Raw genomic sequence first — 18,845 nt, 5'->3', positions numbered from 1 at the left:
CAAATTCCGTCTTTAGTAATTAAATGTGACATGCACAACAAATTTGATTGAGATCGTATGATTGAGAGCCGAGATAATTTGGCAGCCATTTCGGGGATGGTCTATAACCACCCTTAAAAAAAATTGTGACTCAACCGGACGTCCAAATTCCGCCTTCAGTAATTAAATGTGACAAGCACAACAAATTTGATTGAGATCGTATGATTGAGAGCCGAGATAATTTGGCAGCCATTTCGGGGATGGTTCGAGGAAGCTGAATGGGAAATTCACAACAAATTTCATATTCGTATAGTATTTTTATTCATTGATTTGTTTTAATTCGGATTTGACTAAAAAATCTATTCGTTAAGCTATTAATTTATTTTTAACGTTTTACTATTTACTTTATAACTCTATATTTGTTTGGGGGTAGTCATTTTACATCTTTATCAGGTTACTTATATATATAATAATAATAATTGGATTTAATTCTCTGTCTAAACTTAAATCGCAGACTTTGCTAAAACATGTGTCTTTATTATTCTTACTTCTTTGGACATATATGTTAGGATGGGCCAAGTTCGGATAATTTAGCTGCTATCTTTGGCTGCTGTTTTCACACCGGTTTTTATTTAGACACATTTTTCGTTTCCCTCAAAATTTTCGTAATTAACTCAATTTTTGGGTATCAAAAATAAATTGTATCAGCATAAGAATGTTACCATCACCGATGGCATACGCCGACAGTCGCGAAATCACAACCAGCGCACGAAAAGTGCAGAACAGTTCTGGGAACTCGATTCAGTACCACATCGCAGTAATAGTAATAGTACCGTCGCCGTCGTGACGTTCCCTACCACGAGATTATTTACCTGAGTATAAACAAACCAGCGTTCGTTGGTAGGAAAACGGTAGTAGGCAGGTTGCCGCCGGGTCGATAGGTGTAAGGGTGAATGTGAAGTTTGGTGGCAATTAGTCGAGTCGGTTTTGGTTGTGTGCCATCCGAAGCTAATATGGTTCGGTAGTTCTTCGAGCCTAACATAAATTTCGGGTGGTTTTTTCGATACACATGTTTTAAGATGAGTGATGAACCAGAAAGTCTTCAGGCTTTGAACTCTTTGGACTGTTGGGATTATACCATCGAATTAGAGTGCCTTCGTGGAAGTCAAGGTTAGTTTTATAGTGGACATCAAAAATAGATTCCTAATATTTTAAGCAACTGTTTGAGTTTGACCGTCACATTTATTTTGTTTTTAAATTTGTAGATAAAATTACTTAATTGTTTAAAAGTTGCATTTATCAATGTTTGATCCACTAAATTGTTATTATAGCATATTTGTGATGCCTTTTTACATATTGTCATAAAATTGGACAAATTTTAGACGAATTTAAGGCTAATAATTTATTAAAAAAAAAATTAATTATGACAGAAGGAATGATGAACAACAAATACATGTTATAATACAAAAACATGTGTAAAAATTTTGGAATCTTAATAAAATTGGTGCTATTGAATGAGTATTAACTGTAATCTGTTTTACGTTTACCAAATTTTGACCCACTTGTTTTGTAAATTGGCCTAGAAATTGTCACAACACGCGGTATGTTTATTTATACACATTTATTTATTCTTACACGTACAGTAAATTGGGCAATTTATTGGTGAAACTTTACTTTTGGAATAAGAAGGGAGATAATTAACAGCAAACCACAAACCATAATAGACATAAATTTTGCATGAGCCAACTAAAGAAAATGCAAACTGATATGTAGCCTATGCTTTAAAAATCTTTAAAATAAAAATAAATGCCCAAATAGGCTGTAAGACCATTTAAATTGTTTGTATTGCATGTACCCAAAATTGATGAATTTATTGCAGCTCGAAAATTTAAGACACTTTTCTTTATTACAGCAGCAAATTATAAACTTATCTAATTTTTTATCAATTTATTGATAACTTTGATAAACATAAAACGAGTTTACGTAAAACAACATATAGTGTATAATTAACTTCTTGGCCTAGTTTGATGGATTCCACATCCAAATTAACAAGAAACAAGATACAATTGTTAGAATGTTTCATTTTTACATAATACAACTTGCAATTAATTGGTTTAAATATTTTAAATAAGAATAATTATGACATAAACTTATCCGACTTTTATGGAAATGTTTTAATACATTATAATAAAAATTGCTGTATATTTGCCTTAGAATGTAGAATTAATGTTTAACAGCTATAGATTAAAACTTTTATTGTTTAGTGTTTCAAAAATGGTTGACAAAATCACGATTATTTTTTAAAATAGTGTTTTCCTCATATAGTTATTGTGGACCAAGGTTACAGGAAATATCCATCACATTAAACTTGAAATCTGTAAATTCATTAAAATTGAAACAGAAAATAACATGAACACAATGATGAAACCTTAATTTTGAAAAATGATAATTTTTGCTTTATTTGTATGCAGATTTTATTTGTGTTAATCATTGAATGTTACATCAAATATTTATGTTCAATATCCTGCTGCCCTTTTTAGAAATTGAAACATGTTACTTGCAACTATTTCTTAAAATAATTTTTGTAAATTTGTAGGAAATACCAAATAATTACCATCGGATAATCTCTTTAATTATTATTAACCAAATGAAACGTGTTCAACACCTGAATCTTGTAAAGTTTTACAGTTTGTTACGTTGTAACATTTATTTTTACTTATAAACTATATGTATTTTTATTTACCTAAATACTTAAGCAGTAAAGGACTTAAGCAAATACGTAAGCAGTAAAGGAATTGGTCTAAGAAAATCCTGAATCCAAAACATAATTACATTTTTAAATTGAGGGATAATTGAAGGGTCCGGGTTTATCCAGGTACAAATTATAACCCTAATTAGAATACATTTATTGTATTGATACAATTAAGAGGATTAGGATTTGGAATTTCTTGGACCGTACCGAATCACCGGTCATCAACACTTAATGATAATTTAACCTCGGGCAATATAAAAACCAATGATTGTGTTCAAAATAAGTACTTACTTACCATCTTCCTGAGAAAGTAGTCACTAAGATTGTCAACGTATTACTAAATATACTTTAGTTAAGTAAAACATCCGAAACAATTTTATTTCCAAGATCTCCGAAACAAGAGACATTATCGCAGTTCTTGAAATTTTACTAAATAAATAATGATACAGGGCGTGCTGGAGATTACTTTTTATTTCTGTACCTACTTTTTATGAGTCAATTCAAGATCAATATCCGATCTGTAACCTGAACTTGAGATTTATTTAACCTACAGATAAAAGCTGATTTGATATAGATTTGGAGTGGCGACTGTGAATGTAGTACTTATGTTTTAATTATTTTTATTTAATATATTTTCTTAATCAAAATGACAGATGGTGTAATTGAAGTATGGTGAATTATAACATATATAATATAATATTGAAACTTTGGACATCTGCATTTTATGAATTGCTTTTTCAAGTGACCTTTAAAAAATATTTTTTCATTTCAGTATTAATAAGTAAATTATACGTAAAAATGCATACCTTTAGAAGAAATTAACATTAATAAACCAAATATCAAAAGTGCTGACTTCTGTATAAGTACTTAGATTAATATTAAAACAATGATTCTAAGTTATTTACAATTAATAGTTTTTTTAAACTATGTTTTTTTATTATAAATGTGTATATGTTGCATATGTTTATATATGTTGTAAATGTTTGTAATTAATAATTGTAAGCTTTCCTTATAACAGAAATGTATATTTCTGGATATTTGAGTGTTTTAATTATTACATACATAATTATTTGTTAGCTTTTTCTAATAAGAGCTTCTGGAGTAAAAGTTTACAAAGACATTATTAATTTGTTTTGAGTTAGTTTATTTAGAAGTCAAGCAGACAGTACAACTATATTTATATACTCCGCATTCTAGATAATCTTAAATGCTCGTTAAATATTAGCTTAATTTCTTATATTTAAATGAATTCAAGAAAATATTCAACGTATGGGTTTTTATGTACGAGGGTCATTAATATTTATAACTAAAAGGCAACAACTGATGTTATTCCCACTTAAAAATGTCCTGGAGTGATTAAGATTCATAATCAATTAATATCTGTCTAATTTCCCATTTAGGAAAGTGATCGCATTTTTTATCTAAAATGGGATCCATAAATTCTTCTTTGAAATTTAAATCGATACGCTTTCCAGTGATAGGTTTCATATTAGTAATTAATGTGACACAAATGTTTTCTGAGTTGCTTGTTAACCTATTTAAATAAAAATAATAATAATTTTGAAAGTCTAATAAATCTAATTTGGCTGAAGTGTTAATTTTAAAATATTGAAATTCTTCTTACGTATCTTAGAAAGCCTAGATAAAAATTAGCTAATGATGCATTCTAATATAGTTCTACTCTTTTCGTATTACAGAGTGTTCAACTCACATAAAACAAATTAAAGTTTTTGAAAGTAATAAACTTTTTTCAAATTTGGTGCAGTATGTGTTACTTTACATATCTTTTATACGAAAATTTCAGTTTAATCTTAGTGACCAGTGGCGTGCAATAGCGGTTTGCAATTTCTTTATTTCAAGAAAAAAGTAGTACTGAGTTTCAGGTGAAAATTAAAAATGGATGTAGACTTTACTTAAAATGCTGGAAAAAACGATCTCGTAGATCTGTTGTAAAATGTATTGTTCTAAAGTTATTTGAGTTTAAAAAAAACATGGTTTTAGATACAAAAAAGTTAAGAATTTTGAGAGATTATGTGTTTATGTATGAAAATAATAAATTTCTTTTGTCAAATTAGATATTAAATTACAGGAATTTATGCGTTTATAAATACATTGTTTTGATTTATTTAACAAGGCACCCTATTCTTCTGATAGAATTCAATAGTTTAGTATTAAGAATTCTCAGAATTGTTTATACAAGGAAGCTTGCAAACCCCAAGAACACGCCATTGATAAAGTTAAACGAAAATTCTGACAGATAATGGGTTTCCCACATTTGAAAAAAAAAATGATTGCTGATTACTTCCGATGATGTAGTTAATGCAGTATCATTTAAATAAGATAAATCTATTTGTAGAGTATACCGTGTCTTTTGCGATATCCTGTATATTATATTTATTAAGAAATATATACATAAGTGACAAGTAAATTCAGTGAAAAGTCGAGTATTTTAAGGATGGGGAAAATCTGAAATATGCCAAATTCACTTTTTTTGTTTTGAAGGTCATTCTGTTCGAGCTTTGATGATATCGATGTTTTTGTAATAGAGGTCGTTTTTATATTATTCTGTAAAAGTTCTCTGGAAGAGCTTGTTTACCTTTAGAACTAACTTTTAATGTTTATATTTAAAAATTAAGATATTTAACAGAATTTGTCAATATTTTAATAAATATAATAAGTATCTTAATTGCCAAGTAAATAAGTGAGCTGTTTGATGTATTTATTTAAAAACTTAGAACTCAATATATAAACACAAATAGTTAAAAATGTTTTGAAGAAAATCGTCCATTGGTGTATTATGAATAGCTCTTTTAAGAGACTATTTCGAAAATAGAATAAAAATGCCAATGTTATACTTATTCATACAGTTAAGTACTATATTATACTATATTCTATAGTTACATAGCATAACTATATGCGAGGTCTGTTCAGAAAATAACCGATCTTTTTGAATTACGCGCTAGTGGAGATATTTAGTGATATACGGTTGGCAGCATTGCGTTGTGCATAACCTCCTCTGTAACCACATGTTCTGCTGATATCTATCTCATTTAGTTTTCGTGATATCGTCAATTTTGTGTGAAACTGGGGAAAACTTTCATGGGAACGTTTCAGCTTTTGAAACAAGGTTAAGGTGATGATGCTCTAGATCGTACGCAAGGTTACAAATGGTTTTCACGATTTAAAAGTGGTCGTCAGTCAATTGAAGATGATCCTCGACCAGGAAGGCCTTCGACTTCAACTAATGACTCCCACTTTCAGAAAATCAAAGATCACCGATTGAGTGTCAGAGAAACTGCAGAAGGGGCATCTCAATTGGGTCGTGCCATGAAATTTTGACTGACTCGAGTTGCAGCAAAATTGGTTCCTTATTTGGTGACTCCTTCAACAATACAATGACGATGAAACATTCATTTAAAGGATCATAACAGGAGACAAAATCTGGGTTTACGGTTATTTTCTGAACAGACCTCGTAAATGCGTTACTTTTCGAACACAATGTTTATGTATAAATACATATTATATAGTAACGAGCTACCTAATTATATATTTTAAAGATTACGGTTCTACTGTCACGTTTCAAATTAATTATTTTTTAAACAATATGCACCTATACCTTTTTTCATGAAATTATGTTAAGGAATGATATGATTAACAATGCAATTTAATTTTGTTTTACTTCTACAATGTTGATCATTGATATAAACAGCCGACATGACACCAAATGTTTTTTTGATCTGATAATAGCAAAAACCGTGGATGTGATAATACGAAGTATTCGTGCTTGTTATTGGAAGAACAAGAATTCCTTTGCAAGTGAATAATGAATAGACATTGTTCTTAATGACACAGTCATAATACAATTGCTTGACCCAGATCGCGACTGTAAAAAAGTGTCAGTTTCTGATCTGATAAAGATTATCCACCGAGTCTGAAGTAACGCCTTCAGCGACGTGACAAATCGACGGCCAGGCAGAACTCAGAATATGAATTAACACTTGCACAGTAGGTATATAAATTTATTTTTTTCACATAAATATTTTACAATTACAAAAATATAAATTGTTAAACTAACAAATTATTCAGTAATATTCTATCAAACTCCCCACCCATTACTTTACGTACTTGTAAATAACTATTTTGTAATACTGCTTACGCATACCTACTCCTATTTATACAGAAGGCAGGAAGAACATTTTTGCTTTAAATAAGGTGAAATTCCTAACTTCTATTTCTTAGCTGAACCTTCACCTACTTGAAATATTACAAGCTTCGAACTGCTTAAGTCATAAATTCATATATCATTTTTTATATTTAAGGTATGAAATATTTTTTAATAATTAAGACACAATCTAGAAATTGCGAAATACTTGCCTTGTAAATATGTACGCCCCTGTCAGCATTCAAATATATGAACTTAATATGAAGTAAATATCTGTCTTATATCTTACATTTGACATGTCAGTTATAATCTGTAGAGATATTTTATAAATTTTTAAATTTTAGATGTTTGTGCAACCCATTAGGCAATTTGAATAACTTGTTTATGTGGCTTGTTTTATCAATAAACATTATACAACTAAAATAATGCTTTAAGTGGTTCTATTAAGCACAAATTGAAGTGGTAGGAATTATACCTTAGAGTTATGAATAACAAAATCCACTATTAAGTAATTGTTAAAAGAATAATTATAATTGACAGACAGTTGGTATTTCCCACCAATTTGTATACAAAACAGAAATAAAATTTCCTTATACTTGACAGTTACCGGAAGCAGTACAATATAAAAAGTTTTTTTAACATATCATTGAAAAATGTTTTACGATAATAAGTGAGTAGAAAACATTTTTTATTTTCTAGAAACAATTAAATAGGTACATTTTTCTCTTGTTATTTGTAAAATCTGTGCCGCTCGTTAGTCAAGACTTGGAGTTCTCAACAGGTCTTATTTTTTTAAATGGACTATAATTTCCATTAAAAAAATGAATGTTTACATTTTTCAAATAGAATATTTCCAAAATATAAATTCTCTACAAAAAAAATATAGGTAGTTTAATTCAACAACTGTTTAAAAGGTTTTAAAATTATTTAAATTATTTGAGTTTCAGCTTCTGCCAATGAATATACACTGAGGAATCTATATTTTGCTCCAGCCATCCAATGAAAATTATGGTTGTTAAAACATTGTTATTTTTATATATACATTATACAAAATGATCGCAATCGCAAAATAATTATATGAAAATATATGTCTTGAATTTAATAGAAATGATAACTTTATATGTTTTAATAACACATGATTTTTATTTGATTGAAATTATTTTGCCTTCGAATGACTATTATAGTGTTATTGAGTTGTTTTTGGCAGTTCTTATTTTATGTCGTAAGTATGACAGGATATTTACACTATTTTTTCTTTCAGTCATCATTTTGGTCGATATTTTTTACATATTTTCAAAATTGTTTGTGGGTTTAGATATTTTTAGAAAATTTTAATTTTCGTGATATATATTTTTCACAAAAGAGGAAATAGAACCGGATTAGGATTCCAAGTCGTCGAATACCTAGGAGTAGGTGGGTTTAAAAATTTTTTTAGTCTTCTTTTTAAAGATCTAGTGAATACTTGCATAACTTATAATAACTATTAAGTGCAGAATGAGAGTTTCGCATTTCATATTTCTAAGAAAAATTCCAAAATTACATACATAATACTAGTAATAATAATATGTACATGTATTTTATATCATATATTTGAGTACTTACAAAAATCCTATAATTTTGTAGCAAGTAGAATATCCACTTTTTTAAACTCCATCGACCAAATATGTGGTGCTTTTTTTCAAATGGGAAAAATAACTAGAAGTATTATAAAATACCATTTTTTACTATTTCTAGGACAACAGCGCTCTGTTTAATGACTTGGAAATGTAAGGATACCTTTGATTTTATAGAAGAAGGAAGAAATGTGTATATTTTCAAGATAACTTGACTAATTTTAGCAGAATGCCATTGGGAAAAATATGTAACTGTTTTGAAACGTGTTGAATTCAAATAAATAAAAATTTTAAATATGGAGCTCATTTGATTTATTTTAAAAGGTCGGTAACTATATTTATGAACAAAAATTTTAATTATGTTATTAAATACTTTGGGCTCTAATCCAAATACAGTCTAGTCTACTAACATAGTAGGTATAAGACATATTCAATTGTTTGATTATTGTTAAGTGTGACATCAAGTATTAACGAAACATATGATTTTGCTTTGATTTGCGAAAGCTAAACTTTCCTTTGATTCATAGTCCTTATATTTACAGTATGTTGCAGGCCCGGATCCAGAGGGGGTGGCGATGTGGCGATCGCCACCCCCAAAGCACAACATTTTTTAAAGATCTTCAATTTCTCCAAACGATAACAGGCAGTTAGTCGATATTAATGCAAGTAGAAGGATTCATTAGTGTCAAGCTCCTCTGAAAGAAGTGCTTTGCGCCACCCCCAAAACCAGTCTCTGGATCCGGGCCTGGTATGTTGAACGAAATATTATTAAAGAAAGCTATTTTTGTACAACTTTTTCTCTGAATGATGATATATGGTCACTAATTCAGTTCCTCTTCCAAGTAAGACGGAGCCGTTAATTTTTTATAACATTCATATTACATACGTCTCCAACAAAAAATTTAAATATCAAAATTTTAATTGGTTTAATATGTCTATGGCAAATACGTAGAAATTACTTTTCAATCAAAATAAGCCAAGAAGCCAATAACTTACTAAACATTATTGAATTTTAATCTATCATTATACTTTCAAGTGTTTAGTAATTCATCTTAACAGATACAAGCTTTTTTTTACCGATGCGCAACGGCCAAAATCTACAAAATTTCACACTTGTGAATAATAATTTATATAGGTATGCCGATTTTTTATGTTCTTTTATGCCTTTCAGGTTCTAGTTATTATAAAAATATTTGTATTTATATTGGTATTATCATGCTATTCTTACCATAAGCTAATACTTACTTTTTAAGTCTTGTGTAATAACAAATCATAGTTTATTGCATGGTATGTTTGATGACAATGACATAACTACTAATTAAATAGATTTTTTTTATTTAAACAAATGAAGTATATGGTATATGTTATTACCAAAATTGCGTGTATAACTCGCATTAACTTTCACTATGGAATAGATTCCTTTTGTTTTGTACTTCCCATTAGATTCATGTAATCTATTGGCATTGAATTCATTATTACCATACATCAAAAGCTCCTTTTTCGAGTAAACTCTTATTCGTATCGCTGTTCTTATTTATCTGTTCACAACTTGATATCATGTCGCCAACCCCTTCTTTTTTAGTACTTTCTTAATTTTATCGCTTGCTTCTTCCATGTTTAGTACGACCTGACTATATCCATCGGAATGAACCTGATTCAGTCTCATCCATAATCAAGATGTATATTTCGATTTGAATAAAAAACGCATGATAAATGCTATCTATAACTGTAGAAATAATAAAAGTATTAAAAGACTCCAATCTGTGTTAACAATATTACATCAAAATGGTAAACAATTTGGTACAATTTTTTTATGAGCATCAGGAGTATAATCACTGTCTCTGTCAAAGGTAGTTTTAGCAAATATGTACGTAAATATTACAAAGCGAGTTTACAAGCAAAACGCTTAAAATAACTACTAGATATAATACATGCTAGCTAGATTTTATGCGTAACAAAAATGAAAACCACTCTATGTGTTTCATGGAATTCTAGCAAAAAAGTCAATATGACTACACCTATTAAGTCTATAAAAGCGATCGTATAATGTCCCAAATAAGTACAAACAAATAGTTCACCGACAAGATAGTTTAAAAAATACAATATGGCCAGCTTTTACATTGAAGCGGTATGAAAACCACTCTCTGTATATCCACGAAATGTGGGCAAAAAATGCAAAAACAACTACGCTCTATTAAGACTGTCAAAACGACCCTACATATACAGGGTGTCATAAATTAGTAGTTCAAGCAGTTAAGCACATATTCTTTAGACTAAAATAATGTGAGTTTTCTTATGCGACTTTTTATTTCGGAGATTTTCGCATTTTCAAAATACAGGGTGTCAAAATTAAAATTTAAAAGATTATTTTTATTGATAACTTCGTTGATTGTAGAGATATTGAAAATGGGTCTCCGAAATGAAAAGTGACATAAGAAAAGTCACATTATGTTAGTCCAAGGAATATGTGATTAACGGGTTGTCTTACTAATTGTAACGCCCTGTATTACAACTTATTGTGCTATTTTAATATAAAAAATATTATTTGAGTCAAATTAATTCTTTAACAATGTAAACCATTAATTACTATTGCTTAAACTGTCAGTTTGACTATCTGTACTTTACACCTTGCCTAAAATAATTTTGTTTTCCACTTTCACCCTTTTGCGCACTGAGTAGGTATATCATCATCCTGTACTATATCACAGAAAATTTATAGACGCTAATAGAAAAATTTCTTTTTAAAAACTGCTACAAAATCAAGAAATTGCTTCAAAATATGAGATGTGGATTGTTTTCTAAATTTTTCTGAATCTTTTTTTCCTTTTTACAGGTAAGAAGCACAAAAATCCATCCATGCTGTACCATCGTAGAGTAAGTATGATATAACAAAGGCATAAATATCCTTGACTGATTTACCAAGAACAAATCTTTTTAACTTCCTTGCAATTCAGTGCACTTGCGTGCTTTTTACTATTTTGTACTGAGTTATTAGATATTATTTTCTTGAAATTACAAACTATTGTAGTTCATTAAATGCGAAATTAAAATTATTTTTCAACGAGTCATAGAATAAGTACATTGTCCAAGGATATCGACATAATGTTACTGTTTAATGTCTAGTTGAAAACTATTGTATGCGGAAAAATACTTATCGTGATAAGTGGTGGTGGTGGCCAAATGAAAACGAAACAGAGCCATTTTCAGGAATTGCGTCAAGATTGTAGAAATACGCTCAGACCCGTCGATTTTAGATTAAAGGGGGACATTCTTTGCTGGTATTTTTGACTCCGCCACTTTCACCCCCAATCAACGGTAAACATCACCCCAAAATATTTAAATGGCATTGGGGGTTGAGTAATATTTATTTTGAAAGCTCTTACAATTCTCTTTACAAAAGACTTTATATTTTATAATCCCGCCCAATACTTATTAAGAATTTTGATTTTAAAGTTGAAACTTATGTACAAAAAATTAGTAATGGTAAAATTGTCAGTCATTCGAGTTAAGTACGCCAATGGCATAAATCTAGTATTTCTTGCGTTACATTAGTTTTTGGCGATTTATTATCAGTTTTGTAAATAAAAAGAATTGTAAAAAACATAGATGAATGCTATACACACACAATGATCGTAAAATTAGTGGATTCCAAATTATTTTTTAGTATTATTTGGAAGCGTTGGTTGGTAGTTTATTTGTGTTTTTGAAAATTAAACTCTATGATTTATTCCACTGCGGAAAGGGTAGATATCATTTCGCTTTACTTTATGAACAATAAATGTGCGAATAGGACAGCTCAGCTATTTAATGAACAACATCAAGATCGACATGTCAGGAGGAAGTATGTTCTAAAATTAGTAAAAAAATTTCAAGAGACAGGGAACGTAGCCTATAAAAAACGAGAAATTGAAAAACCTATAGTTAATGAAGCTAGTGAAGTTGAAGTTTTGGGACAAGTTCATCTTGATCCTACATTAAGTACGAGGCAGCTGGCATTTGTGTCTGGGACCAATACAAACCATTTTGTAGAAGAATATATTCCATCCATACAAAATACATTTAGTCCAGGAACTTCATGAGGATGATTGTGACCGCCGTTTGCAATTTTACGAAATAATGAGTGAGCGAGCAGGGAACGATCCACAGTTCCTTTTTAACATCTGTTTTTCTGATGAATGCAGTTTTTTCTTGAAGGGGACGGTAAATCGTCACAATTGCCGCTATTGATTCCGATTCAAATCCAAGAGTTTTTCACGAGGTGCATACACAGCAACCGGAAAAATTAAATGTATGAGCTGGAATTTTCCGTGACCGGCTGGTGGGTCCTTTTTTTCTACCTGGTAATTTGATTGGCCAAATGTATTTGCAATTACTGGAAGACGCTATCGACCCTGCCTTGACTGATATTATTGAAAATGTTCCAGAGTATGATGAAGATCATTTGATTTTTCAACAGGACGGTGCTCCTCCGCATTATGCGTTAATTGTCCGTCAGTATTTGGACCAACGTTTTCCACGGAATCGGATTGGGAGAAGAGGCAGCATTGAGTGGCCTCCACGATCACCGGATTTATCGCCCCTTGATTTCTTTTTGTGGGGACACCTAAAAAGTAAAATCTATAAAACACAACCAGCGTCGCTGGAATATTTGCGTCAAAGAATCGTCGACGAATGCCGTCGAATCACTTCGAAAGTGCTTCGGAATGTGCGCGAACGTTTCGAACAAAATCTTTATTCTTGTATGGAAACGGGCGGTCATCAGTTTGAACATTTAATGAACTAAGTTGTTAGTAAGTAAGCAATTAAACATAATTTAAATTTTAAAATGTAAATTTTTTTCAAAGTGTCGGACGGAATTATAAAATTTAAAGTCTGTTGTAAAGAGAATTATAAGAGCTTTCAAACGAAATATTACTCAACCCCCAATGCCATTTAAATATTTTGGGGTGATGCTTACATTCACTTGGAGGTGAAAGTGGCGGAGTCAAAACAACCAGCAAAGAATGTCCCCCTTTAATCTAAAATCTGAGCGTTTTTCTACAATCTTGACGCAGTTCCTGAAAATGGCCCTGTTTCGTTTTCATTTGGCCACCCTACATGTAGACACGTTGATAAATATAATCTATTATTAAATAACATTTCTACACAGTCAGAAACTATAAAAATTTAAATATACAATATGCACCTGTGAAATCATGAATTGCAGAAATGATATGGTTTACAATATAAACTAAAGAAAATAACGGCACAATTATTACTCAACAATTAGCCAATAATTGTTGTGAAAATAATTACTCTTCCGTTCTTAATAAAACGTGTAACTTTAATGCAAATACAAAAAATAATATACATATATCTAATGACAGTTTTGTGTTCATTATACATACACATAATAGTTTTATATTTTTGATAACGATCGGTCGCGTAATTTATACAACATATAAATATGTAATGAGCTTCTTTGTTGTTAGATAAGATCGCCTATATTCTATAATTATAGTGCCGCACACAATAAATAATTATCATCTGTAGTCTATTTTGAACCCAAAAGCCTAATAGTGTAAATATTATAAAATATGAAGGCAAGCTTACGTTTCTTTGGTAAGATATAACCTACACAAATAAGATTTACTAGATACTGCAGGTGTAGTTCAATACCAGTCATGTCCATGCCACACATAAATACACCATAAACAGCAGTAATCTGTTGCGTTGTAGTAGCAGAAATAGGCTAATTCTATGATTAAGCCGTATGCCGCTCTATATTCACAATACACAATGCTACTGACTGCTACAAAAACACGTGCCACACATGCACAAACGACAATGAAATGCACGGCCAACGTCTCGGCAAAAAACCTGGATTGTTCATCGACACGCCAGGCCGACATGGCAAGCATTAGGGTGCCGCTAGATACGTATCGAATAAATTGATCGATGCGAAGCTTCGAATCAAAGGCAGACATGTTATTGTGCAATGACGCGGATAGTGAGAATACTAAAATGTAAAATAGTTGATGTTTCAATTTAAAAGCACCTTTCTAGTTTCGTGTTGTGTGTAACAGATAACAAAATCATAGCAATCATTCTTCATTACTTCATGTTTTTGAGTAGAACATTTTAAAACAAGTACTTTGTAGGGATTAGTAGATCTATTTCTAATAACAAATGAAATCTAGTATAAGAATAACATTCTATTATTTCCACCCCATTTGACACATATATTTTACCAGCATAGACCAGGGCGGATCTGTTTTGAGGTGGATGTGAGGGGGCAAGCAAATTTTTTCTGTATCGTAGATCCCTAGATCCAGAACATTTTCAAAATTGCAAAAATGTTGAAAAACAACAAACCAAATTTCATTAAAATCGGTTCGATAGTTTTCGCAAAATACTTTTTCGAAAAAAATTTTGAAAAAAACTAAATTGCTAATTGATAAATGTAATCTAATTGTTTAAAAATAAAAAAAAGTGTTTTAAAAATTTACTGTGGCCGTCCTAATCAACCGATTTCAATTTTTCAAAAACCATTTGAAAGGTTGAGCGGTCTTTTCTATGTGAAAAAATTTTCAAGTATCTAGATGCTTTATTTGAGGCCGTGCAATATTTTGAGGATTCGAAAAAAATTTTCAAAAAATTATTTTGCGAAAACTATCGAACCGATTTTAATGAAATTTGATGTGTTGTTTTATTATACTCTAAAGTTTTTTTTTTACCAAAATTAGAATGCTCTCGGACATTAAAATATTTTTAAAAAATTGTCCAAAAAACTTGAGATTATTTTGTATTTTTTTCATCGATTATTGCTATTTTGCAACATCAGTAATAAATTTAAACATTTTTAACTTGCCGCATATTGTGCAAAATTCAATTCTAAAACTTTTTTTTCTCTTCAATATTCTTCCAAAATGTATAGGTCCCAAGATATAAGTAAAAAAACAGATAAAATAGGTATTTTTTAAATTTTTGCAATTTTGAAAATCTTCCGGACATCGCCCAGATCTAGGGATCTATACTTTTATTATGTGAGTTGTACTGAAGGTATTCCAGCAAAAATTAGCTTGCTCTCTCTTACATCAAAGAAGTGGGATATTTCGACATATACGCCCTGGTCTAGTAGAATTATTCTTGATTCTGAGTTCTGCTAATAAAATAAAACCTCTAAAAATCATGTTGTTTTTGAGAAAAGATATATTTTAATAGATGTATCTCAAAAACAAAATTAAACGACATAAACCACAGAAATAAATATCCTGTCCAAACTGTACCGACTCGTAATAATTGACATATGTATTTATTGAGTCCATAATTTTCCTGCGACTTTTCCAAATTTTCCTAGATCTTTTGCCAAATCAAAAATTAAAATATGAAATCTCGAAAAGGATTGCACATAAATGATAATTTTTCCATAAACATCTGATAATTGCAAATAAACATTTTTTTTATAACTATTAAATTTTCTTTATAGTTATACCTAATTAAATTTTAATTTTATTTTATTTTTCTTGCAACTTTATGAAAATTTTGAAATAAAAGAAAAAAAACGTCTCTATGTATCAGTTTATTACGAAAATAAATATTTTGCAAATATATGTACAACCCTTTTTTTCGAGATCTCTGCGTCGGCAACCTTTTTTTTCAGGAATACTCAACGTCTTGAAAGTTGTCTATGTGGACCTATAAATCTTTCCTTAAAGCATAGTGTAGGTCTCACGCTTTATTATTAAAATATTACATCGGAGCATGTAGAACATAAAGTAGCTTATTGTTTCCCGCGATATCAGCAGTTAGGAGTCTTATCTGTGGAGTTAGATATCTTTTTGATTTACATTTCCTGGTATCTATGAACATAGTTTGACTTCATTATAGTCTAGGGAAGTTAGGAAAAATAGCGGAAATTTTTAGGTGCAGCAGATATCGAGATGCGCTTTTCTGCATTGTGTTCAGGAAAGTCCCAGGAAAAAAGTCTATATCGTCTGGTTAAGCCATTTTTTGAAAAATGCCTTCTGGGCCGTAAAATGCATTTTCCAATTGCACCATTACAATATATACACAACATATGCACAATATATATCTTATATTAGATAAGATTTTTAAGAAAACATTTTTGAATTTATTTGAATTAGTTCAATACCTCTAAAACAAATTAAAAAATAATAATAATTTGGATTTATCGTGGCAATAGGTATATAACTTTATGAGAATTGAGGATTACATAATTTTTAATACTACATCTTCGCCGTTTTTATAACTAATGTCGAAATTTCTAATTTAATTTTTCGTGGGAAATAAATATTGATTGTTATAATTTAATCTACGATTACAATCGATATGTATTCGAAAAGCTACGGATATAATTTCAATTAAAATGGTAAATTATTGAATGGGCAATTCCCAAGCGGTTGCTTCAATTACAACAAGAGATTCATTAAAATATCCAAGCACAAAATTAAAAAATCTAACGTTATTCAATCAGATTTGTAAATTTTGGTATCATGTGATTATTTCAAAACCACAAATAATTTTAGCCGCGTGGCACGATATTCTACGCAACTTTCATATAATTAGATTTTGTTCTTAACAATATTAAAGCTTGAATTACCATTATCGTGAATTCATCAGTTCATAATTTCTTACGAAGTCTTAGAAATTTTAATTATTCATAGAATACATGATGAACATGAGTTGATTTTGTATGAATAATTTAAATTTTTCATGTAGCATATTTACCTTGAATTAACATAAATATTTGATCTATTACTTTTATGTAACAAACTACTGAGGTTTCTGTATATGGCATAATGTATTATAGTTTGTAGATTCATATAATTTGGATTTAAAAACGTTGCAGCCATAAGTATGTAAGTGCATTGCTCTACTTTACCAAATTATTGGATTGCCTAGATTTTATTTTACATCAACTATTATTAGATTAGAAATACTTAGAAAGTAAACTAAGAAGATTGCCAGCGTGAAATATTACACAGAACAAGGTAGTTTATACATACATAGTTTATTTAAAAATGTTTGAAAAGTTCTGAATATTTTAAATTAATTACGTATTTTGTTTTTAATTTCTTATCCTGCTGTAACATATTTGTGAATTTTATTGTTTTCCCCTATACATTTAAAATTGGTTGCATTTTAGATGCATATTTCGATTATTAATATTTCGCGCCTGTTTCTTAAGAAATTTGTTGTTTCAGTGATTTTCTGAAACAAATTAAATGTAAGATTGAATAAAAAAATTCAAAATATTAAAAATATGTTCTTTGATATATTTAAAAAAGTTTTTATCCCTAAATTTATTTTTTCTATAACAGGTTTAAAGTCGTATTGAAGTCGGACCACCTTGTATAAAGTAAGTTAAATTGTAGGAAAGCGCTGGAATAAACAAAAGCACATTTTGTCTAAAAATAATAATTCCAAAGCCTACTTAAATTCAGTCAAAGAAATAATAATTTGTAGTTTATTTCCACCAGAATATTTCGGCTTCAGTGCAATATAGAAAATTTATTTAATTTGTATAAGGTATAAAAAATTAAGTAAAATAAAAACAATAGTTTTTACACGAAAGCCTACTAATATCGCAAAATAAATAAAAAAAAAACATGAAAACACTAGGTGGAGATCAAGTGAAAATACATTTATTTAATTAGCATTGCATTTACATACATAGTTTTTAAAGGTCACGGTAATTATTAATTTTGTTATATGTATCCACCATCAAAATAAACTGGAGACTTACGAAGTATATTTGTACGATTTAACAAATACAATTGTGCGTTATATTGTTATTCCAACTTAGATATTTTTAAATTAATTTTTGGCAGAAATATTGGTAGACAGTCTACTAAATTATAAATAAGTTTATCCAACAAAATTAAAGGTTAGAGTCTTTACTCTAAGGAATGCATAGAGAATCTTTCCAGCAACAATTATACGAATATCCGTTTTCAGGATGACGATCTATATTAAATGATAAATATTTCGTGAACTTGCTTTGTACGCTTTCAATCATATGTAAATTATTGTCATAACTGGAATTCTACAGGGTGATTCACAACTTATCCAAAAAAATTTGGGAATAGATGCGGCATGAGAAATGGAGTCAATATCGTAAAAAAAAATGTTTGTAAAATCCTTATAGTCTCCGAGAAAAAAATTATTGAAGTTATAGTACATTCAACCACTACATAGCTGGACAACTGTAGTCTCTAGCGTCATTCGCAATACGCGTGGAGAGCCATGTGACTCCTAATACTGAAATCCGTCGTTGCGGTAGTTTTTACCTGTTATCTGTGGTATTTACATCAGTTTTTTAGTAGTTAGTGTCAAA

General features: G+C 29.7%; 1 protein-coding gene across 3 annotated transcripts in view; it reads left to right on the top strand.

The window, feature by feature from the left end:
• LOC108908086 (cerebellar degeneration-related protein 2-like) overlaps positions 1-18,845 on the top strand; it is a 352,146-nt gene that overhangs the window by 293,578 nt on the left and 39,723 nt on the right. The window contains exon 1 of one of the 3 annotated variants that reach the window (XM_018712001.2): positions 882-1,149. The exons of the other annotated variants lie outside the window; for them this stretch is intronic. Coding sequence (XP_018567517.1) covers positions 1,059-1,149 — 91 coding nt within the window. The 5' untranslated portion in view covers positions 882-1,058. Of the gene's footprint in view, positions 1-881; positions 1,150-18,845 lie in introns of those variants that run through there. 3 annotated transcript variants of the gene reach the window in all.

This window comes from Anoplophora glabripennis, unplaced genomic scaffold, assembly GCF_000390285.2.
Source record: "Anoplophora glabripennis isolate ALB-LARVAE unplaced genomic scaffold, Agla_2.0 scaffold229, whole genome shotgun sequence".
Classification (NCBI taxonomy): domain Eukaryota; kingdom Metazoa; phylum Arthropoda; class Insecta; order Coleoptera; family Cerambycidae; genus Anoplophora; species Anoplophora glabripennis.
The sequence above is the reverse complement of the archived record's forward strand: the minus strand, read 5'-3'. Positions and strand labels throughout refer to the sequence as shown.